The sequence below is a fragment of the Ammospiza nelsoni genome, chromosome 6 (assembly GCF_027579445.1).
Source record: "Ammospiza nelsoni isolate bAmmNel1 chromosome 6, bAmmNel1.pri, whole genome shotgun sequence".
Lineage (NCBI taxonomy): Eukaryota > Metazoa > Chordata > Aves > Passeriformes > Passerellidae > Ammospiza > Ammospiza nelsoni.
In genome coordinates, this window is record NC_080638.1 from 24,213,179 (window position 1) to 24,237,126 (window position 23,948).

Below are 23,948 nucleotides of genomic sequence, written 5' to 3' on the forward strand. Positions count from 1 at the left end.
AAGTGGGTTATTTTTCTACTTATTCACTGTCCTATTGAGGAAATGGAAGACTAGTAGCATATAACATGCTAGTATGTTATGGAATAATACTTTGAATAAAAATGCATTATGACATATTTCTTCCTTTTAATGAAGAGGAGCAAATGATACTTTTGGGGCCTGAAATTGATTCCGGTACTACTGGAGCCCTTTACATCCCAGACAGTCTTTTGATGCAGGCATGGAAGTTTAATGTCTTTTATATTTTTTGGCCCAACCATTAACCATTAGGCAGAGGCAATCAGTTACATCCAAGTAAGCCAGAAAATGAGTGATTCTACAGTGTGCATTTTGATGGTTACCAGTTTGGGCTGGATTAGAAATAATGACTTGGGCTTGAGATGTGATCTGTTACCTTCAATTAAGTACTTTGTTATGCTCTAATAGAGGTAAATTACTTCCTCACTTATGCTCCGTTGTAGATTGCTGAAATTCTCCTCTTTGCCTTATACCTCACTAATACGTATGGGTTTCTGAAAAATGAGTAAGACAGGTTTTTTCAGAATTCTTCAGCTGCTTTTGCTGAAATTCTTTCAAGCCTGTTTATAATGCAGACCTATGAAACATTAGATGGTTTTTTTGTCAGGGGCTGCTTTTGAGCTCTGACCTTGGATGATACAGACCAGAGCTTAATAATCACTTGAGAATATCAGTATGTGAACAATAAACATACCAGATTTCATTTCTTCCAGTGAGGCAGAAAACAGCACCATCATTTGGTGTAAGCTAAAATAGCAGAGTTGTCTTAGTGCCCAGAATGCCATTCATTTAGCAAAGCCTAAGAAGAATGTTAATTTACAGAATACTTTGTGGGTCCTGCCAATTACTAGGAACTTGACACTTGTTAAAAAAATAAACTATTCCTAACTTCTTTGACTAATATTTTATAGTCCTCGGTCTACAGATAGTGCTACTGTTATAACTATGCTTCCTTCTTAGTTCTGTTTGTCATCTCCAAAGCATTAAGCAAATATTAGCATACACTTTTTTATCTACCTGTAAATGAGAGCAAGCTAGCACATTTCTGGGCAGTGCATATTTGGTATTTTTTCCATTGAACACTATTAGATTTCTGTTTCTGCTGTATTTTCCAGCTACTTGTGTGATGGTTTCAATCAGCTGGATCAAATCTTGCTTTATTTATTATATTAGAAGATATGTATTTTTAAAATATTAAATAAAATTCAGTTTATTGATGGCTTTTTTTGGTGTTGGTATTATGGACTGGTTGAACGTCCCACACGTATTCAGATGTAAACATTGGTATTTTTATGTGAGTGTGAAACATGATTTAACAGTTGGTTCTTTAATTTACCTGCCCAGAGTTAGGGTACTTTTCTTACACAGTGGATTATTCTACACTAGGTAGAAGTTCCTGTATATCTTGTGGCTAATTTTTTATGTGAGGAGGGTTTAAGATCTTCATTGAAATATGAAATGATGGCCACTCAACTTTGTAATGCTGTTGGGTGTAAGAGCTTTGGTTGGCTCTGGACAAATAGGGAGGGTTAATTCCTTTGGGTTTGCCCTGTGACCACTTGAGGATGGGAAGCATGATGAAATACTTTCTCAAAGTATTGAACAGAAACTTACCATAAATAATTGGAGGAAAATAGAATAAATCAAGGCTTTTTTTGGTCTGGTAATTCATAATTGAAACCATGTTGAGGTTAGATTGATTTTAAGAACAACCCAGCTGAAAAAGCCTTAACCACAGTGGCAGGGGATATATCTCTGTTTTGCTTAGATGTGTAGGACTGCTCAGCTACTAAGTTCAGCACACTGCTTTCCTTACCTCTGTGTTTTTAAAAGACGGTGAATTGTTGTTCAGACTATATGGTTTCAGTAATAGGTAGTTTACAACAAGCAGGCTAGATGTTGAAAATAAAATAGGTGGGAAAGCTCACTGTCTTGTTCATGGGAGCAGTGAAATTTTATTTTTCTTAAGTGCTGTTGCTGAGTTTTCCCACTAAATGATAGCTGGGAGGTTCTTGATTCTTCTTTTATATGGAACATCTTACACAGCCTTGTTTTCCCAAAGACCATTCTGTGATGTAGTTCCTAATGTGTCTACTGTTCCTTTCCTCAAGTCTCTTTCAGTGGTGAACAACCAGTTAAGAAGTTTTGGGACAGGACTGAGTCTTTGTTACCTCTGATGTTTTACCAGTATTTCTGAGGCTCCATAGAATTTAAATATTAAGATTGTCCATTTCTCAGTCCAGCTGTATGTGTTCGTTGATGCTGTGGAGCTCCCACCTCTCTCCCTTCTGTACCCTGCTAAGAACGGTCTGTTATAACCTTCTCTGCTAAGTTTAACCTGAAGACTCTACCTCAAATCCAGCCTGAAGCCTCCCATGTCATGAGAATTCAGCTCCCTTAGTGCATCATGCCTAATGTATTTATTTTTCCTAAAGTAGTATCAGGTTGTTTTTGATGACCAAAAGGGAGGACAATATTTGATTGTAAAGGAAGGTGCCTTGTTTCTAAGGCATTATCACACATGCACACTTGTAGAAAGCATGCACAGGACAGCTGCATTAGTCTGAATCTTTTTGTATATACAGAACCCTTCCTGACTTCTCCCTTCTTCCATCTTCAGGCTATTCCCAAGCTCTCACTGTCACTCACATTCCAGTACTCTGGATTTTCATAGGAACTGCAAAGAGCTGTCAGACAACTGAGACTGCGAGACTTAAGTGACATGAAATTACTCTTAGGAAACTAACATTTCAATTTGATCCTTTTTGCCCATAAAAATGATTCACAGCAAGTAACCTATTAATCTTGGATTAATTATCCTGGCTCTTCTAATGATATTAGCTGGGAGGGTGATGGTGAAGGGTTGTCTTATCTGTAGCTGAGTGTCAGCACTTTGTCAAAGAAAGGTGATGGATGCTCAATCTACTGTTGCTGTTTGCTCTCCTCTCTGAGAGTGAAAGTTCCTGTGAATTTCCATCAAGAATGTTAATAAAGATGGGAATAGAGCAAATGTGCCTTCATCGCTTGGTTGTTTGAGCAGTGACTGGGAGAACCCATCCCTATGTCATTAGCCATTTCATGCTTTGCTGCCGTAATGGAGATTTAATTAGGTTGCTGTTGTATTAATTGCCTGTATGGTTTTCTTTTCCCAAGCAGAAATCTGGAAGACTTTAGCAAATTATGGAGGCTTGAATTTGCCTGATTTCCTGCAGAAAGTGGGGTCAATAGGTCTCAGACTGTAGACGCACTCTTCAGGCAGGCAGCAGGGGGTTGGCTCTTAATGGCACTTGAGAGATGCTTAATTGCCTTTTTGAAATGTTTTTCTCAAATGAGAGGCATGGTTCTCCCATCCATTAGTGTGTGTCTACAGGCTTTTCCCTCCCTCCACCATCCTTTAGTAAGTGCAGAAGCAAAGCCTCCTTTAAAGTTGCTTTATTTTCCTAAGTTATGACCAGCAGGGGAGAATTTTCATGCCTTTCTGAAAGTAGTAGAAGTTGGGATTTAAGGAATGTACCTAAAATTTAACTTTAAAAGAGGAATTCATGACCATTTTAGATACATGTGCACGTGCTTGCACACAAATGCATGATATATTTCTTTCTGTAAGTACCTAAAATAGTCTTAGATTATGGAAAAGGAATAATGCTTTTCAAAATATATGATAGCAAGCAATTTGTTAGGAAGTGCTGTGGACAAAGAGAAAACATTTCTAGAAAAACTTCAAATGGGAGCCATCAATCTAGGTAGCAATTTTCACCCGTAAGTAATAAATAGAACATTGTCTGCAGATGGCTCTACCAGTTATTTCTTCTTGTAGGACAGAAACATAATATTTTCTTGGCACTCTGATTATGATGTTAAACCTCTGTTTCAAGTATTAATGAAAAGAGGTTTCTGAGACTTGTGGTAAGAAGCTGCTTGACATTACCAAGGTCATTCAGATAATAAGTCTTGGGGTGGGGGTTGTGTGGAAACAAGTCTGTAGTCAAGCTTTAATGAGGTGGATTATGCTCTGGTAACATTTAGATTGTGAATTGCTGTAGGAATTATTGGAGCTACAGCAAAATCAGAGGGCTGTCCCCATCTGCCACTAGTCATCTTGTACAACTAGCAAAGTATGTACAAAAGCTTTAATTTTAGAACATGTAATAATCTGAAAGCAGATTTTTCTCAGCACATAGCAGTTGCTGAAGTAATGGATGTATATTTTCCGAATTACTGAGTGTGATTTCACTGGTAACCATGTCCCTTTCAAGAACCAAAGTTCCATATTGTACTGTTACTGTTCTTACATTATCCTATTACTCCTCTTGGGTAAAAACTCAAACTTTGTGTTTTCCATTAGGATCCTCACAAAGAGTTTAAGATGAATGCTGCTTTTACCAGACCTGATAAAATGTGTGTAGCTGAAGACCAGTCTGTCTTTTCAACTACTTCAGGAAGTCTACTGAAACATATTACTCCTACTGACAGGTCCTTGCCTGGAGCATACTCTTAGACTATCCTGGAGAAAAGAGTGTGCCAGTGCTGTGCTTAACTTTTCTGCCTCACATATTTATCCCCTCTTCAATTTTGATTTGTTCATAGAAGGAAATCATATTCACATCCTTCTTTTTTCTTCTTTACCAAAATGTTGTGATGTCTTTCAGTAAATAGGCTCTTTATCCTCCTCGTCCTTGAAGTCATTGTAGAGATGTCTAACCATTAAACATGAGGAATGTGATTGTTGAGTGTATAAAGTTAACAAAGACTAAATAGGGAAACAGAAAATTTCAACGTTTACTTCCTACAAATGTGGCCTTGTAACTGAGTCTGTAAAACTTGCTTTACTCTGATACAAGCAGGCCTATGGTATGAGTTTAGCTGGAGAATTTCACAGTATTTCTGTAAACTGCTGGCACTTGCTAACCTCTTACAAGTCTTCATAGTTTTTACAGGCTAGGATTCAAAACTTCCTTGCAAAACAGCATCATTCAGTTTCTGCTTTCCCAACTCCCCTTTTCACCTTGTCCCAAAGGGCTTGGTTTTTCCCTTTGCTTCTCTGTCCGACCCCTGATTGGAACGTCAGTTGGAATGGAAAATTTGAGACTAAAATGCTGGTGTTTTCATTCTGTCAGATGGTCCCTTTACTGCTTCTTCTCCCATGTTGTCAGCTCCAAAGGGGGTTGGCACATTCAGTGGGAATGTAGTTGTCTGTCTTGTCTCTTGCCATCTGGGCTGACTTCCCTATGCTGTGTATTGAAGTAAGATCTTTAAAGTCTCAAAAGGGATGCTCTAGTTAAAATTCACAAGGAGCAGATAACTCTGAAATTCATTTTTGAATCTCATATATTTTAATTTTTCTTTTAATGTAATAGGTGGGATTTCTCCACCATTGACCAAACTTTGTGGAAACTCGTACGTTGCTCCTCTTTGTACCTGCTTTTTCCCTTTTTGTTTGGGTGCACATTTTATGCCAAGCTTAAGGGTTTGTTCCTTTGCTTTTGTTGTTGTTTAACACTTTTCACTCTGAAATTGTAGTGCTGATTAAGTTTCCCTTTTTTTATTGAGTCCTGACTCTAAATATAAATATCTTGAAATAGTGATTAGTAAATGAGAATTGAACCATGCTGGCTGGGCTCAGTTTGCCTTGGTTTTCCTTCTCCACAAATCTATTTACCTCTTCCACTTTAGTTTTTGCCTTAATCTCTATCTGGTTGCAAAATTACAGTCAGACATAAATGAAAATTTAAATAAGGAAGAGATTGGAATAAAGGTTTTGAGAAATTGCCAAAGTCAGAATTGGAGAATTGCCTGATCTGAGCAAATTACAAATCTGATGGTTAGGGTCTGGCTATATGAATTAGTCCCTGTTGTGATAATTTACCTTAAACAAATTGCTTTACTGTTTTCTTGTCTTCCTTCACAGAAATGGAGCAGTGTGAGCAACCCACTCTTCCTTCCACTGATCCCACCTCAGTCCCAAGGTTTCACAGCCGTGGTTCTGACCTATGACCGAGTGGAGAGCCTTTTCCGAGTTATCACCGAGGTGTCCAAAGTGCCCAGTCTATCCAAATTGTTGGTAGTCTGGAACAACCAGAATAAGAATCCACCAGAAGGTAAAAACCCGTGGAAGGGATGGTGGAGGAAGGTGAAACTGGGCATAGCATATCTATTGACACCTGTTACAGAATGACCTCTCTTCTACATGATTTATATTCAAGAAGTATTTCATGGTTCTTTCAAAATAATTGGTTGGGATTTTTTGTGACAAAGTGTTTGAAAGTAAAGTAAGAGAAAGCAAAGTAGATAACAAGAACAAAAGCATACCAGTGGTTGTGTTGCTAACTTCTGAATCAAAAGTTATATAGTATTGCAGAAACATTTCTGTCCTCAACATTTTTAGAGGGAGTAGTAAGGAGAAGCTTATTTTTGATCTGTCAATACTTGCTTTTATTTCTTTGTAGACAGACTTTTGTCACAGTGTATATACTGCTGCTACTGGACTGTTTCTAGAGCAAATGTGGTTCAAAGCAAAGTAGTTTGGATGCTTGGAGCTATAAAATAAGTGAATATGTTGATTGATTGAGAAATGAAATGAAAATTTGGGTCATTTCAGGTGTCCAGAACGGAGTCTCCATATCACTAGAATATCATGTGAAAATGCTAATGCTTGCCCAGTAAGACAATACATAAGTGCCTATTTTAAACTATTTCTGTTTCCAATACATTCAGTATACTGTGCTGCTCTCTGTAGTATGTGAGTGAGTCTGGTGTCATCTGCATGGTTTTTGAATTGTTTTTAATATGTGGTTATTTTAAAATGAGGACTCATTCACAGGGATTTTCCCGAGTTATTTATATGTGTAGATTTTTGGAATGAGGTTTGATTTCAAAGGTATATTAATTACTCCAGTGTGAATTCAATGCTGTAAATCTCTCAATTATTTTGTTTTCAGTAGCTGAGGTGTACTTTGCCAGCCTGGCATACTGCTGTACTCTATCCCCTTGAACCAGGTCTTAATCTCAGTCTGCCCAGTCCTCACAGCTTGCTGCCTACATTTTCAAACCAAAGATCCCTATCCCATGTTTTTTTGTCTCCTTCTATGCAATGTCATTGTACACTCCATGGGCTGCTCTGTGTCCAACCAACTCCCTTCTTTCCCATCTTAGGCTGCCTGCCTCCTGACACCGTGCTGCTCCTAATCTGTTCCCAGGTCCTCAGCTCGAAACGCATGTCCTGACATTAGTGAATTCCATTATGAAATCACCATGGAATAAATGGGAGGTCTTGCCCCATGTAAGGGACACTAGCTAGGCTTGGCCTTTGGTAATCCTCTCCAGTGCTAGACAGACTCTCCAACACTGCTCATTTTATTTCTGTGCTTACTGTACTTACCTTCCCTAGGGCGACTTTCTCCAAGGTCTGAACACCAGTACTAAAATCCTGAGTATTGTGCTGGGCAATTAAAGCCTCCTCATTCTGGATTAAATATTGTAGCTATAGTAGCTGAAATGAAACTGGTTCCCATGTGCTGTGCATATGGATCTGTCATTCTCATCTGAAAATGTGGTGATTTTGTGGGACAAGAAATGTTGCCTTCTAGGAATACGTTCAAAAGAAATGTTGTATCGTGGATTCTTCTGAAGCAAATTAAGTGTGTTGTTAGGACTCTTCACTTTATAATTCTCTTTCCAGAGGCTTCAACTGCTGCTTTGTTCTACTCTTCAAGGTTAGTTATTCTTCATAGCAGCAAGATGCAACATAGAAATTAATCCCTGACCACTTGTCTCAATTTACCATCTCCTAAGAGCTGCTTAGAGCCAAGCTATTGCTACCATTCACTTGGCTCATTTGCCATTTTGGCAACTTGCTGCAGTTGGAAGCAGAATAACTTTATTGCTTACTTTAAAAAGTGTTCTTTATTACTTCTGGGCTAAATACCTCAAGTTTAGTCATATTTTAAATGTTTTGCAACCCTTTAGAGTAAAAATTGTAGTGTATAAATTGATAGCAACAGGAATTTTTGAAGTAAGCAGTTATTTTCTAAAAGAAAAAAAGCTTAGTGATATATACATTTATGTGATCGAGTGTGGGTGGATTCAACCCAAATGAATTGTTTTCACATTTCCTTCAAGTGAGTCTGAGATACAGGAGAGCTGAAGCAAATAGATCATTAAAATGACCTTTTCAATAATTGTTTTCATCCTGAAAATCAAAGTGTGTTTGATTTTTTTCTGCCTCTATTACCCCTAAGTTATAAACTAGTTAAAAAAAACCCAACCTGTAGAACTTAAAATTGTGGACTTGAGAGCACAGTTGAAAGCATAAGCAGTTTTGTCCTTGCATTAGCCTAAGCATTGCATTGAAGCGAATAACTATTTGTTTTTAGTGTCCCTTTTCCCTTTATTGCTGTTATAATCATTGTAATCTCTTGGCCCATGGCTAGAGAGAGGTCAGTTTGATTAAATGAACTTGTTTTATTCCAGATCCATGCAGGGCATTCCACTTGGCTCTTCAGCCAGTCTCTCGTTCAGTCTGTCTATTAGTGATCCTAATCCTCGGACTTCAAAGCTTCTGCTGTTTATAGCCTGTTAAAGCCAGGAAGTTTCTGATGGATTAGAACAAGGAATGAGTTTGAAGTTTGTAATGTGCACCACTGTCACTGATAAAGTCTAGTTTATTACCCTACAGTAGTATCTGCACTTTTATGGCTATTCATTTTTAATTGGTTGTAGTAAAGCAGAGGTGCTTAACCTTCTAGAGCATCAGGTGCTTTATTTCTTGGTCCTTTCCACGTAAGAGACATGTTTCAGTACAGAAGCAGATCTTGGCATTTGTCATTGCAGCTTTTCATGTCTTCGTTTTGTTTTGCATGTGTAAGTGGGAGGGCTGAGTGAAGAACATCCAAATTGCCTTCCTTAGTGCGTATGTGTGCTAAATTGCAAATTGGGCTTAGGTTTCCTGGGATGCAGCTGGCAAAGTGCCACACAAGTGACATGTGGCCTATCCTTTCTTTCCTCTGTCATCACCAGAAAATTATTATAACTGAAAATACCATTATTATCAAAACAATATGATATGCATTTGCAATAGTGCCTTTATGTAATGATACGACTTAGGAGGAAAACTGGGTGAAAATTATATACTCTAAAAATTGTACAAAATTTAAGATCATGGAGTCACAGGTGGTCACTGCCATCAGTAGTGCTGAGCATCCCAACTAAGAGGTTGTAGCTGATTTCAGCTGCTGTGCAGTGGTAACAAGTGTGGGGAGTGTGCAAGGTGTCTGGAAACAAACTCTTTTCAAACCTAAACCTTTCAGGGCAGATGCAGCTCTGATGCAACAGAATTTTTTTGATATGTTGGCTGGTAAAAAAGGTAAGCAGGTAAGAGGGCAATGGATTAATTACTTGACTGGAAAGTTTTCAACCAAGTAATGTGAAAAATATAAAATTGGAGAACTACATGTATGTGAGTGGGTTAGATATCAGTAGTAATTTTAAGATTGTTTTTTGCTTAGCCTTAAGAGTTTGCAAGGGTGATTTTTTTTAACCTAATGTCTGAGAGCTGTCTGTGGAAGTCTGAACTGATGGTTCTGTGTTTTCTTTAGAATCAGTGAAAAGAAACAAGATGAACTATGACAAACACAGATGTCTTGTGCAAAGACAACAAAGTTTGAAGTTTACGCTACATTTTTGATGGTAAAAATATTGAATCTTATATGTGAAATAGCAGAAAGAAAATATCACATACAGTGATGATTCTACTTTGGAACCTTAAAATATTATAGAATCAGCTTGTTATCTTAAGTACTCAATGCATTTAGGGACGTGATCTCTGCTCAGTGTCTTTGGCTGAGTTTTGATTATTTTCTGTGCCGTGACTTGTATGCAAGAAGCCCATCAATGCAGCAGTAATGTCAGTAGGCCCATAACTGTGTGTATAATACTAATAAAAATAGTAAAAGCCTTGAAATACTAGAGGAAAAAAATCTATTTTTTCCCGTCACAATGGATCAATTAAAATAAACATTGTGGTCTAAGTGCCTGCCGCTGGGAATATTTTGTAGAAATTATGATTTTCTCCATCAGCCAAATATTTTTTCCTTTCATTTGTGTTTTTTCTAAATTGCTAGTTCTGAAATTCAAGAAAATAGTCTGTAATAGAAATTCCCACCAATATTTGTTTCAGACAAGTGAAGAAACCACTTTGTCTACCACATAAATAATATTATAATGTAAAAATCTGTTACTGTTAGTAAAGATGCAACAAGCTAGAAATCATGTGTGATGGACTGATTCCTTTGGTTGTATTATAAAAATGAAAAATGTATTTTAAAGAGTGTGTATTTTCTGTTTAGTTGTGGATCCTGGAGCTAAGTTGCTATAAACTTCTTATAGTATTACTGAAATAATAATCTTTGTATTTCTATTTGATGCTGTTAATGGACAACATTGATATAAACTGTTGGGGCTAAAGAAAGTGAGTATCCTTTGGATTGCTGTACCTTAAGGAAGTATTATCTAAAAACAAATTAATAAAAACAACTGCAGTGACAGGTTTGGGATTTTTTTGAATACTGTGCCTTTGGAACTCAGCACTGGTTTTTTAACCCAGGAATGGATTTTTTAACTTCTAAGTTTTTAATTAATTTGGCTTCTTGATGATGGACTTAATGCCATTTTCCTTGATTAGCTAGAGAATTAATTCATGATGATTTTAGTCTTCCATAAGGCATATTACAAGCATTTTGCAATACTGCTTCCTAGGGAAATCTGGAAAGTTAGCCTATCAAACTGATCTTAAAATACTGGGCTCTTGTGTCCTAGAACCAAATGTTCTGTTTTGTTATACACAAGAGAAATTCTATGGATTTCTGTAGAACAATATAAACACTTTATTGTGAGTAGAATGCACCTGTTTTGAGTTCTAAACAGACTTTTTCACTCAGCCATAATGAAAGGAATTCTGATAATAAGTAGATCTGCCATGCCTGATGTTGCTTCCGACAATTTTTTTAAACTTCATACTCCGGCAAAATTCTGCCATTCTGTATCAGAGACTGAAAAAGTGTTAATTAGGTTTCATCAGCAACGTTCAATTAGCTACATTCATGCCAACTACTATGGACTAGCTAGAATAAGCATCAGATGAGAGCTTGTACAAAAGTTCAGGTATGAGTATTGGTTATGCTGTATGGGATTCTGTGCAACTGCAAGTACAAACACAGCATGTTTAGAGATGTTTTCTGCCAGTTTTTTATCAGTCTTTGTTTACCTTGCAAAATTTCTGGAAGGGTTTTTCCTTTTTATATTTCCAAATGGACTCCATAGAAGTTTTGAGAAGTGAGAGCGTTATATGAATTAATGTTCTGGACCCAGATTATCACTAGTCATGAGATATTCTTAGCTGTTATTGAGGCAGTAAAGCAGAAAAAAAAAATGTTTGTACAAATGTCTTTGTATGAGTCATCAAAATGCCATGATTTTAGCCAGTAAGTGGATTTTTAAAAATTTGTTATATTGGTTTTCATACTGACAGGCATTCAGTTCTTTCCATCAGGAGTGTATGCTGTGTTTCCAGTTCCTCATTATCCTTACCTGCTGCTTCCAATTGCAAATGCAACAAACCATCTGCATTCAAGTATTACTTGCTATTTTTTGAACTTGATACTACTTAGAAGTGGTGTCCCAAGAATAGTGGTTAGCTCTGTACAGCTGCTGTACTGATTCTCATTTTTCCTACGCTGAGTGTTGAAACTGGGAATGGATGATAAGTATGCAGAGCAAGTAATTCCCTTTGTAAATACACTTCTGTCTGCTGACAAGATCAGCAATAATGTTTGGGCTGCAAAAGGACTTGCTGAGATGTTATTAGCTTCCCAGTTTCTCAGAAGCAGGGATACAGAGAATGGTACTATTTTACAACATGATGATGTGACCTGGCTCTGGCTGGGAAAGGGTTAATTTTTGCAGCCTGTACCACCTCACTATTCTGTACTACCTCTCTCAGTTCGAGGGAAAGGGAGTCTCTTCCAAGGAGAAGGGCTTCCTTCTGGTGGAAAAAACTTGCTGGGAGGAGCTGTCTGGTATTGTCTGTTGTTGGGTTTTCTTCCATGAGAATAGTTTCTTTTCCTGTACCCTGTTGTTAGTAGGTTGCCACTACTGTTCATTTTAGCTCATTGCTGTTTGCAGTAAGTTGCTTTTACCTCAACCTGTGATCTTTGCCTTTTGTGCCTCCAATTCTCCTCCTCTCCATCCTCCTGCAGCAGGTAGGGGGAAGGGAAAGAGGGAGAGAGTTGTGTGGTTTGGAAAGTCTTGGTGGGGTACTGAACTGGGGAGCACCATTCCCAAACCATGGCACAGTGCCATTTCTCTTTGAAAAGAAATAATACATTCCATGGAAATATTGCACTCTATTATTTTTAATGATCCCCCTTTTATGTATGATGTAACAGTTCATTCAGTATTGAAAACAGGGCTGGATTTCAGACTAAGAAATCATTTTTTATATATGAACAGTGTGCAAGCTTAGTTACATTTTCATTACAAACATCTGATCACAAGCCTAGGGAGGTGTGGAAAGTGAGAGAGGTTTTTTGTGAGAGGGTATTCCTTTAGGTTATAATGAAATTGCCTCTTTCTCATGAGTGTCCTCCCTTCTCTTATCTGCATGTCTCATGTGATTCACTGGCAGCTGTAGCTGAGAAACACATAATTAGAAGATGGGATTTTTTGCTGCTCTTTTATATGGGAGTGTTTTAACTGCAAATGTAACTATGGCACCTTTTTATCCTACAGTTTAAATCATCTTGAAATCATGCTTGAAAATTTTGCTGTGAGATTTGGACTTGCAGGACCTGTGGGCTGGCCAGAATCACCACCATGTATGGGTTGTTAGGGTCTGTAAGCCCATTAGAAGAGGGAGCTGCATTGGACAAAGTTGGGAAACTGATGATTTTGTGTTGAGAGGACCACACACTGTTTCTATGGGCTTCTCTAGCAATCAGTGCATCAGTAGTCCTAAATAGCAGATAATTCCAATCGTGACCTGAGTCATTACCAGAGAGCAAGTGTAAGTGTTATTCACTCTACTCCTGATTGTTTCAGTATGACACACAATAGGAGATGCCTGTCATTCTCTTCAGAATCCTTACATACATAGACTTGTATTCACTCCAGAGAGCTCTAATTCCATAATTTGCTTCTATTTTCAGTTGCATCACAGAGTCCTCACTGATTTTTAAAAAGTAAGAGTAGTCCCCAGTCCAAACATGCATTTTTATTTTTGTACAAAGGATCTTGTGCCATGATGTAAGATTCTTAAGCTTCTTTTGTGTTTGTCATACTCTATTGTATGTCTGACTGTAAGAATACAGCCTGTGCTTTTACCTTGGTTATAACAAAATCTTATAAACTGAGAATTTCCTCCATATATGTTTTGCTAGTGCTGAAGTTTCTCAGAACTTTCCAAGCAGTTTCTGTAAATTCAAAGTCTGATATTACAGAAGTGGCAAACCTTTTTCTAATTGCTCTTTAAATACATATACTTTTCTTTTGTGGTCCTTTAAAATAAATATTGGCAATTTTAACCTTCCTGATAGATTCTAAAACTTTGACTTCTGAAGTGACTGTTGTCTTTTTTATATATGTATTTCTTTTGGAGTTCCTGTGGCAGAGCTAATTTGTAATACTTGGATCTCTCACTGGAGCCTGCTGTCCTTTATGATAGCAAATTTTGCCAGGGTTGCCATTTGTTACCCAGGTGCCATTTTGTCCTAACATCTCCCATGTGCTTCCACCTCTGTAGGGGCAGCAGGCTCCAGTATCAAGTCAGCCTCTAGGCAGCAAGTAGCCTTGTGCATTTTGCATGCTGCAGAGTAACTGGTACCCTGATGTCTTATTCAGAGTTTCTCCAAAATGCTTGTATTTTCTTTTCATTAATCTAAGGCTAAATTCAGAAACTTTATATTATGTTTCTCAAAGCACAAATATTTGACAGTAACATACCCGTTGTTGAGAACTGGTCATTTTGAGAGACTTTCCAAGACCTTAGTAAATCATGTGGATTTAAGAGGATTTGCTGACATCTGAGATGCGTGCTGATTATAATTAGATTACATCTTCATTTTTCATACACTTTTCATTTTTTTTTTCTTCTCTAACTATTTTTTATGCAAGTGACATGTCTGTTAGTAAGCTATCAAATAGTTGATTTTTCAGAAGAGCTGGAAGTTTAATACTTACATACATGCTTGTTTTTCCAAATTATTATTTTTTGATCCTAGTGATTTTTCAGTTTCAATTTCTGTTTCAATCTATTCCTGCACTTTGTTGCAATTTGGTTGTCATTTTTTTTTCAAAATGTAGCAGACACAAAAAGAATAGAAGGCTGAATAAAAGAATGCTTAACATGTACCAAATGTAAACTTTGATGCTACACATAAATACAAATTTACAAATTCATGCCTACATATGACACTTCTGATTGCAGCTGAAACACTTGTAACAGTATTTTTGGGATCGTTCAGGCTGCATAAAGTTATTTTATACTAATTCTGGGGTTACATTTGGATAATTATAGGCAATTATCCAAAGGTCTTTAAGAAGCCTGCAAACATTACACAGTCTGTAGTTCTTATGAGGCAATGACATCTGTCTCTGTGAGGTACCTGTAAGTGTCTGTTATCATTTATAAAATGGCACTTGCACATTGTATGCTAAACCAGTAAGAAAGCAGTGAGTGAAATCAAGAATACTAATTTGCAATAATCACTTCCAGTCATTCAATGCTACTGCCTCCTAAGGTTACAATGACTAGGAAGCTGAAAATTTCAGAATGTCACTGGTCTCCTACTGGAATCATCATTTCAGATTGTGATTCCTGCAGGGCTTTTAAAGACCTTATGGTGGGTGCTGAGAATAAAATGAGCTTGTAATGCTGTAACTGGAATCAATGCTCCATTTCTGTAGTGGCCCCAAGGAGCTTGCTGTATGTCCCCAGCTGGTGGCTGACTGTGACTCCCCTGGAGTCCATCAGTGATGGGATTGAATCCTTCCAGCTGACTGCTGGTCAATATCACAAACCACTCAAACGTGCTAGGGCTAATGCCTTGCGCCTTCTAGTAGAAAGACAAGGGTTGAGTGAAACAGGACAAGAACATGCATACGTGTCAAATAAAGGCCATGGTCTACAAGACCACACAGATAAAAGTAGATTTTACAGACATGGTTTCAAACTTACAGGAAAAACCTTGGGGTAGGAAACTGAATACTGAATACAGATTTGGCCAGTAAATATCACAACGTGTTTCTTTTTTTTTTTTCTTTTTTTTTTTTTTTTGGCCACCCATGCCTGCCAATCCTTTCTAAAATACAGCTCCAAGAAAAACTGACTTTTGAAGACTTTCTGTGGTTTGGAAATACTGCTTTGTTTTCCTGAGTGAAGTAGTGTTCAGACTCTGGTGTCTTTTAGCAGTGTGCAGATTTGTGAGGTTTTTGAGTATTGTGTGAGCTGTTAAGTCTGAGAGGCCCAGTGGTGATGGAGATGGACACTTCTTCCTGAGAGCAAATTTTACTTGTGCATGTGGGAATGAAGCAGCTTCTCCTCTTCTCTGGTACTCTTCCTACTGCAACAGACTGACAGTGGAAAGAGTGCAGAACTGTCTTGGAGGCAGACCTGATTCAAGGTGATAATGGAAGTGAAAGTGTGTGCACATAATTGTATCCTATTATTTCTGGTGTTTGTCAGCCAGCATTCTTCAGATCCTTCTGTTGAGAACAATTCCAGAATATGACCATATGCTGTTGTTTAAAAACTTAAACCATTTCCTTAGGTTAGGATTTCTCTTTATTTTTGTCCTTACAGTGGCTTTTTTCATTGACACCTGTTTTAACTTCCACTTTTTATTCTCAGAACACAAAAACAAGGATCTTATTTCCTTATGCTCTTTTCTGAATTTCTGTATTTGCTCCCCATGTCCTAGTAGTTTGATTCAAACTTCCTATTTTTTCCTGGTGACAGTCAACCATCTTACTGTTCATGGAGTTTGAGGCAGAAGGTGCAGTAAGACCATCTGGGTTGACCTGTGTGTCATAAGTCACCACATTGCCTTTCTTTTCAGTCCAGTGACTTCAAACTTGACTGCATCTTCTATAATAATACCCAGCCTTGTTGAAAGACAAGATGTACAGAACCAATTGCTATCCTTTTAAACTTTTGCCAGAGGTTAACCACTGTTGCTATTAAAAATGTGTGCCTTATTTATACTTTGAATTTGTCTGGCTTTAGATTCCAGTCATTGTTTTTTGTTATGTCTTTCTCCAATTTGTTGGAGGTACATGTCATTTTACTTCTTGTGTAGGTGCTTGTTAAACTTGTTAAGCAAATCTACTTTTTGTTCATTCTTTTAGTAAACTAAACAGATTGATTTGCATGTTCTACTAAAAGGCATTTTCTCCTGACCTCACATAACTCATGTGATTCTTTCTCTACCATTTTCAGTGTTTTAACATGGTTTGAAATATAAAAGCGCCAGAATGAAACAGTATTTTAGCTCTGTCTTTCTGTGTCTGCATATAGGTAAAATTGTCCTGCCCTTTGCCCTGACTTCTTACTACATACCCATCTATACGTACAAAAATTATATAAATCCATTCTGCTGCAGCAGCATGCTGAGAACTAGTGTCTGCTCTATCCTGTTAATCCTTTTCAGAAGCTGTTTTTAGGGAGAAAGTTGCCTTGGTCCTAGTGTTTAATTGTGTCTCAAAAGTGTCAGTGTGTTTTTTGTTCAAATGCACCTAGTTTTACTAAGCAGTCCTGTCATATAGAGTTCAGTAAGCTCTGTGTGACTTTATTGTGCTCACTGTTTTTCATGTCTCCAGGCTTTGTGTCACTTGCAAACTGCACTGAAAATTTATATATATTTCAGACATGAAAATGCCAGTGCCTTCAGGCCCAGTATCAGTTCCTCTAGACTCCACTTACCACAGAATCAGAGAATGGCTAAGCTTGGAAAGGACTTCTGGAGATCAGGTGTCCAGTTCCCCTCTCAAGCAGGAACATGCGCTCTTCAAGAGCAGAGATTTCATTACGTCATTGGGCAGCCTTGTTAGTGCTCAGTCACACTCACTCTGGAAGGGTCTCCCCTGATGTTTGGAGGGAGCCTCCAATGTTTCAGTTTGTGCCATTGCCTCTGGTCCTTTTACTGGCCACCAGTGAAGGGAGTCTGGTTCTCTCTTCTTTGCATCTTCCCTTCAGGTATTTGTTCATAGTGGTGAGACCTTCCTTGAGCCTTCTCTAGACTAAATAGCCACAGCAGTTTCAGCTTTTTTTTTTTGTAGGGAAGATGCTCCAGTGCCATCATTACCTTTGTGGTTCTTTCCTGAACTCTCTCCAGTTTGCCCATGTCTCTCTTGCTTTTAATTAAAATACATTTTCACAAACAGTTGCTTTTGGGATGCATCATACTGTAATGACTACTGTTAACCTTTGTGCTAGAAATTGTGCATGGTTATATGCATTTGGAATGAATGTTTAATATTCAGACCTTCCGTTTCCTTTAGCTTGGTGCTCTATATTTACACCTATAGTTATTCTTTTGTAGGAATAGAATAGGGTTTTGAAAATTTTTGAATATATGTAGAAGCTGTTAACATGACACTTAAGGTGCTACATGTTAAACACATAGGAAAAAATAGAAATGATACCATAGTATTAATTGGTAGGGTGAATTTGATCCAGTTTTGTATCTGTGGGGGGCTCTGTTGCCATTTAAATCCTCATCTGACTTGTGAATTTAATGGTTGTGTACTCCAGTGCTCTATTCTACTTGGATGAATGCTATAGGGCACAAGTTAGAATCCATTTGTATTTATCTAGTTTTAAATTATCACTGTAACTTAGGACTTTGAAGATGAAAGAAATTGTTGAGACACAGAATCTACTCCTTAGCAATAGTCAATAGTGCTAAACATTTAATTAATATAATAATTTCTTTTTTTGCTTAGCCCTTGATAGAACTAACATTCTTAATCAAATTATTTATGATCCTAGACTTCCAGTCAGTGATTGCATACTGCAGCTTCAAATTATTTTAGTTGCAGTTGAGTGAAGTATCTTTTCACACTGTGTGCCCTGAACCAATATGTATTATCCCTGCACTTGCTCTGCGCGTGTTGCAAGTTGCTGTTTGGGGCAAGCTATCCTCTGTGTAGCTGCCCATGAAGCTCTTTGTTGAGAGATACAGAGGGAAATGCAGCTGAACTTCTGTCTCTTGCCTTCGTTGCTCTCATGTTTGCCAAACCGAAACTGCTGTAAATTCACCATTAAGAAACATTTGTTTAGGAGCAAAGAAGAAAAGAGTAAAAAGCAGCTAAGATGGATATGCATATTCAGAAGTAAAGTATAACATTGAATTCTATTTCTTTCAATTTTTCTCTTTAGATTCCCTCTGGCCAAAGATTCGTGTTCCCCTGAAAGTTGTTAGGACTGCAGAAAACAAACTTAGCAACCGCTTCTTCCCTTATGACGAGATTGAAACGGAAGCAGTGCTGGCTATTGATGATGATATCATTATGCTAACTTCAGATGAACTCCAGTTTGGCTATGAGGTAAGAGAATTGGTTTTCCCCTGTCTCCTAGGCCATCCACTGCAACATTGCATATAAAGTGGAGGAAGCACTGTGCAGTCTGTTGATTCAGATTGTTGCTCCTCTCTTTACTACAAGAGTTCAATGCTGACTGAAACAGTTTTCCAGATAGTCATTTCTTTATTGAAAAACCTGCCAGCTAAGAGGTTTTCAGTAACTGGCACAGGAGTGCAAAAGACTCCAGAAAATGTAATGGAATAAGTGTAAGGGAAGCAGTCTGAAGACTGAGCTGCATTCTTCTTAACTTCAGATAAATCAGAAATGCTAGGCAAGGGAACATGTCTTTATGGGCAAGACAAGTTTCAGAGATTAAGTGTTGGGAACAGAGGAGGGGGACCATGTCCTGGGGACATGCCGAAGTAAGGTGAAGTGCAGTGAAAGGAAGAACTGAAGAATTTCAAGGAGGTGACACATGGATCATGTGCTTGAAATGGCAAAGCTTCAGCAGCTGCTCTTGTGATGAGGGTATGGACAAAAAGAGAGCTTGTCCAAATCAGTTACCCATGGCAGTACAAAGAAGTGACAGTCTTCCTAGCTACTTGAATTGTTTGTTAAAAGTACACTTGAAGCAACACTGTTGGCTTCCTTCTAAAACTCTGTTTTGAATTAGCTAATTTTTTGTCTTCCATTTGTATTTGAGTGTATAACTGTCCATAATCATTACTGTTATATGTGCATATTTAAGATAAAGATGCTCTATTTGTAAACAAATCAGAAACATTAGAAAATGTAATACCATACTTTAAGAAAACTTTGAATTATTTAGTCACACCTGTACATGCATTATCAACAGCAAAACAACACTGGGCTTCCTAAGTGAGAGCTAGAACATGATACTGTTACCCAAGTTGAATGAAATTATGAAAACTGCTTCTCTGAGGTGGAGAAAGCTAGTGAAATGTGATAGTTGTCCAATTTTTAGCAATCTTAAGTGCAGTTAATACAAGATGATATTTTTAAAAAATACGTTGAATGTATTTCTTTAGCGTATGTACATGTGGGGTGAAATATTGCTCTTTCTCCCTCTTGAGTAAAAGAGACTGTTAGCAAGTAAAAAGCTTTTGGACTCCAGAAATGTCTTGTGATGATGTAGGTATGCTGAAGTAATAACAAAGATGTTAAGTAGTGGAGACAGAGGTTTCATCTATCATGTGTGTTTCCAGAAAGGAAACTTTCCTTGCCAGGTTAAGAGTAGTGAGTTAATACATGAAGTGTGAAAGATGGAAGGAAGAGAAGACATCTGAAGGAAGGGGATTTTGGCTACACAGACCTTCTCTATACTTTGTTGTCTACACTGAATGTTTTAAGCACTGTACTGCAACAGCAGAGCTTACTTTTGCCTTTGTTGGTGCTTATAACTACTAGTTCTGAGAGTGATCTGATGGGATGAAACATAGCAGATCCATAATGTGCATGCTGCATAAACCCTTGCTCCATTTGCAATTTAACTTCCCTTTTCATAAAGCTGTCTCAAAGTGCCTAAGAGTAAGGAGTGACTTAAAGTCACCTAAATGACTGTGTAAGTAGTTCTGCTATTGGCAGAGCAGGTTTGAAGGGCTTTGAAGCAAAGATTCAAACTGCAGCTGAGTTCCAGCTGTGTCAGCCAGAAGTCATGTGAAGCAGAACCCTGGTTTTTTGTGTGTCTGAACTGTTGATTTTAACACCCTCAGTGGATAATATTTGTAACATCACATGTATTGAGTCTGGTCACACCAGAAAGGAATTATCCTCATGAAAAACAAAAATAAGGCAAAGAAAACTTGATGTGAATTCCCCTGTGGTTGGTGTAACTAGGGGATAGTCAGGACCTGAAACTGTTTGTCTCCTAGGATTAAGTCCAACAGGTCTAGAAATTTGATTATGCTGGCTCATTTATTGGCCTTATGGCCATGTGCCTTGGTTGCAGGGACTATTTGAGTAACAGTCCTTATATTCTGTGTGTGAATGTAACTGTTTGGACATGAGATTGTTTAGTTTGGCAGACTGGAAACTATTTCTTTTGCAGTTTTTTGCATTTTATTATAAATCCTATTCCTTTTTAATTCTGGGAAGTCAGCTTACTGCACAGTAACATTGATGGAAAATTGAAGTGCTGTATTGAGAAGATAGCTGAGACAAACCTATGAGTGATTTGAATCCTTGTATTTTGAGTTTGGCTTCCCCCCACTCCCTCAGTAAATTAAATTAATAGAAATGTCTTTGAATACAGAAACAGAACAAATTATTCTAGAAATACACAGTTTTCCTCGTATAGGGAGTGGGTGATGTAGCTCCTACTCTCTGGCACAGAAACCAGGGGCTGAAGATTGATCTTTCCTGTCCTTGAGTGTCTGTGACTTGCTTGACAGGCCTGAGCTGGCTCCCAGATGTTTAAATTGTCCTCAGCCTGTGATAATTTATTTATCTGTTTATGTGTGTTACCAGAAAAGTATCTCTCAAAGTCTTGACTCATTTGCAGGGGAATCCAGAGGGAACAGTAGCAGCATATAAGGTTACTAGAAAGTTTTCTTTTAAAAGTAGGTCTGCTTCTGCTTTGGTCATATGAAGGGCTGGAAACGTGACATTCAGTAATTTTCTTTTCTCTACGGACATCCTTGAGACTTTGCATTTAAACATGTGACAAAACCCTCTCTGTCACACACTTTTCTGAATGCATAGAGCAAGCCTAAAAAAAAAAAAACCCTGAAAACTTTGATCTCTGTACACTTTCAGCCATAAAAAAATATAGTAACACTCAAAGTGTCAGACATTTTTTACTTGTTAAAAGTGAACTATTACGGTACAGTGATTTATGACCTTGCATAAATCTATTGGAGCAAGCAGAAAAATAGTCCCTGTGTGCTGCTGTATTAAGGTAGCAGAATACTCATGACATTCTGACTTTGAAAAAAGTAGTTCTGTTAAGTTACATGACTTTGGATGCTGCAAAAAAAACTTATGTCTAGATAATTTTTTTCCCACTTACTGAACTTTGTTGTTCACAGAGAGAGCATCAAAGAGACCCAAGAAGTGGAACAAGTATTTAGATTATCATAATCTTAAAAAGTTAAAGCAGAACCAACTCTGAAGAGTTTGGTGTTTAAATACATGACTGAAATCAAGCATTGTAGCATTCCCACCTCTGTGTCTCAGCTCGCCTTGAGGCAGATGTCATAGTATTTAGTAATTTCTTATCCTATGCTTATGTAGCAGTTTGTCCTTACAGAGACAAAATATTTCTATTAGACCAATAATAGAAATAGTCTAAATGGGTATTATTGTTCTGGGCCTATATTTTTCACTCAAAATGTGCAGTTTGGTGCATTGCTAAATCTGCATTTATTCTGTTGAAAACTTTTGGCCTTCTGCTGTTAGATGATCTTATTCTGTCTCAGAATTTTTTTTCAGTGCTTCATGTCCCTGTCACTCTTTAAAAAAATCTATTCTCTATTGCATTGCATATTTTGCTAGGCTGAAATTTTCATGAAGTTGGAATGACTTCTTCAGAGGAATTCTTCCCTGCTCATTTTGACGTTAAAAGGTTAAAAGTTTAGTTTTCAGCATTCCTTTGTAGAACAAGTACTCCAACTCTGCTTAACAAAAGAATTCTTCACTGCTGGCCACATTTAAAGCTCTTCTTCAAACTAATGATATTTTACAAAATGTGTGTGTGCAAAACATCTTGCATCCTTTAATGGACTCTGTGTTTACATTTTACTTAATTTTTTTAGTAATAGCACAAGCCATTCCTTTGAGGACTGGGAAAGAATTAAGAGTGGATGGGGCTCTGGAAGACAGAAGGAGTATGATGGGTTGAGTTTGTTTTCATTTGTAGAGAATAATCAGTGTTTCATTCTTAAAATGTCATGGTAGCTTTGGAAATGCTGACTATTTTTCTGTTCATTAAGTTGTTGGAATTGCATGTGACTTAATATAGTCTACTGAATTTAATGCATAAATGTTTGAGAATGTTTTGTAGAAGGATATGCTTCCCTGTCCTTCCGGCTACATGGAGAGTTTGCTGTTCTGATGGCACAGCAAATTGCACAGAATAGCTGAGGCTGTGAGGCAGAAAGAGCTCTGGAGAGATGAGGCTGGAGGGTGTTTTAGCTATACTGTTTATGTCACTTGAGAACTTGACTTGGAAACAAAATTACTATAATTTCCTTTTGGTTTTCCTTTACAAGACTTTTAGTAAAACTACTAAGTCAGAACTTCTTTTTGACATTTCATCTGGGAGATGCTTCATCCAAAAATATTTATCTTTAGGGTTGACTACCAGAGTCTTTGGAATGACTTATCAGCAAATAAGCATACCTCCTCTTCACTTGGCAATAGGATTTTCCTTGGATGGGTCCCTTACCAGTATTAAAGCAGACCATCCTTCTTAGTCTGAGAAAGCTAATAAGATCACTGGCTAAAATGAAATGTACTCCTAACAGACTAATAAATTATAGGCAACCATCAAACAAGAAAATGGACAGTAATACAAAATAGAGAGTAGTATTAGAATCATTACCACTGTTTTTATTCTGAAAGCTTCCTTATATGCAGTAGCTGTATATATTAATTTTGGCACAAAGCATATGTATGGATTTGGGTAATGAGCTGGATGGAGCCACTGGGAGCCTTTCCAGAATTACCATTGAATGAGCTAGTGGTGAACGTTGTGAAAAAGCCAAGCTTTTCCACTGACTTCAAAAGCATTACTTTTAAAGGGAATCTTTGTTCAAAACACCATAGTTATTTTTTAGATGCATCGAACTGACAATTGTCAGAGGCCAGGACATTTTTTTACAGAGTAGAGTTGATATTTAGAGTGACAGAAGAACATCTGTATGAGTAATGTGCATTATAGTTGGCTTCTATTTTATTTCATGTAGACTCTTGAAGATGACACCAAAGGGCAAAAACTATAAGGGCTATGAATCCAGGGTTCTGTGTTGAGAAGGCACTGCACTCCCGTGGGAAGCAGTAGCTGACTTTAATCTTTCTTTCAGCTGCTGTTAATATGCATGCCATTTCCTCTACAAGAATTCTTAGCCCAGTACGGTGCAGATCTGTGGTGTTCCATTAAATCCTTTGTTGAGCCTCAGTAGCTTATGTGGTGGTGCCTTCCAACAGCTGGGAGATAGACATTTTAATATTCAGGTTTAAAACTAAGTCATTAAATTTTTGAGTCCTGGAGAGTGAGGAATAAATTTTTGAGTGTCGTACATTTAGTTTTGTGTTCTTTATTAAGGTTTTCTACATCATATCAAAATAGATATCTCAAGGCCTCACTGGCTTGCCTGCCAGAAGTCTGTATTGTTTTAATT

General features: G+C 37.6%; 1 protein-coding gene across 2 annotated transcripts in view; it reads left to right on the forward strand.

Moving 5' to 3' along the window:
* EXT2 (exostosin glycosyltransferase 2) overlaps positions 1-23,948 on the forward strand; it is a 73,925-nt gene that overhangs the window by 37,019 nt on the left and 12,958 nt on the right. For both annotated transcript variants that reach the window (XM_059473828.1, XM_059473829.1), the window contains exons 9-10: positions 5,927-6,116; positions 18,446-18,612. In XM_059473828.1, the coding sequence (XP_059329811.1) occupies positions 5,927-6,116; positions 18,446-18,612 (357 nt within the window). The remainder of the gene's footprint in view (positions 1-5,926; positions 6,117-18,445; positions 18,613-23,948) is intronic.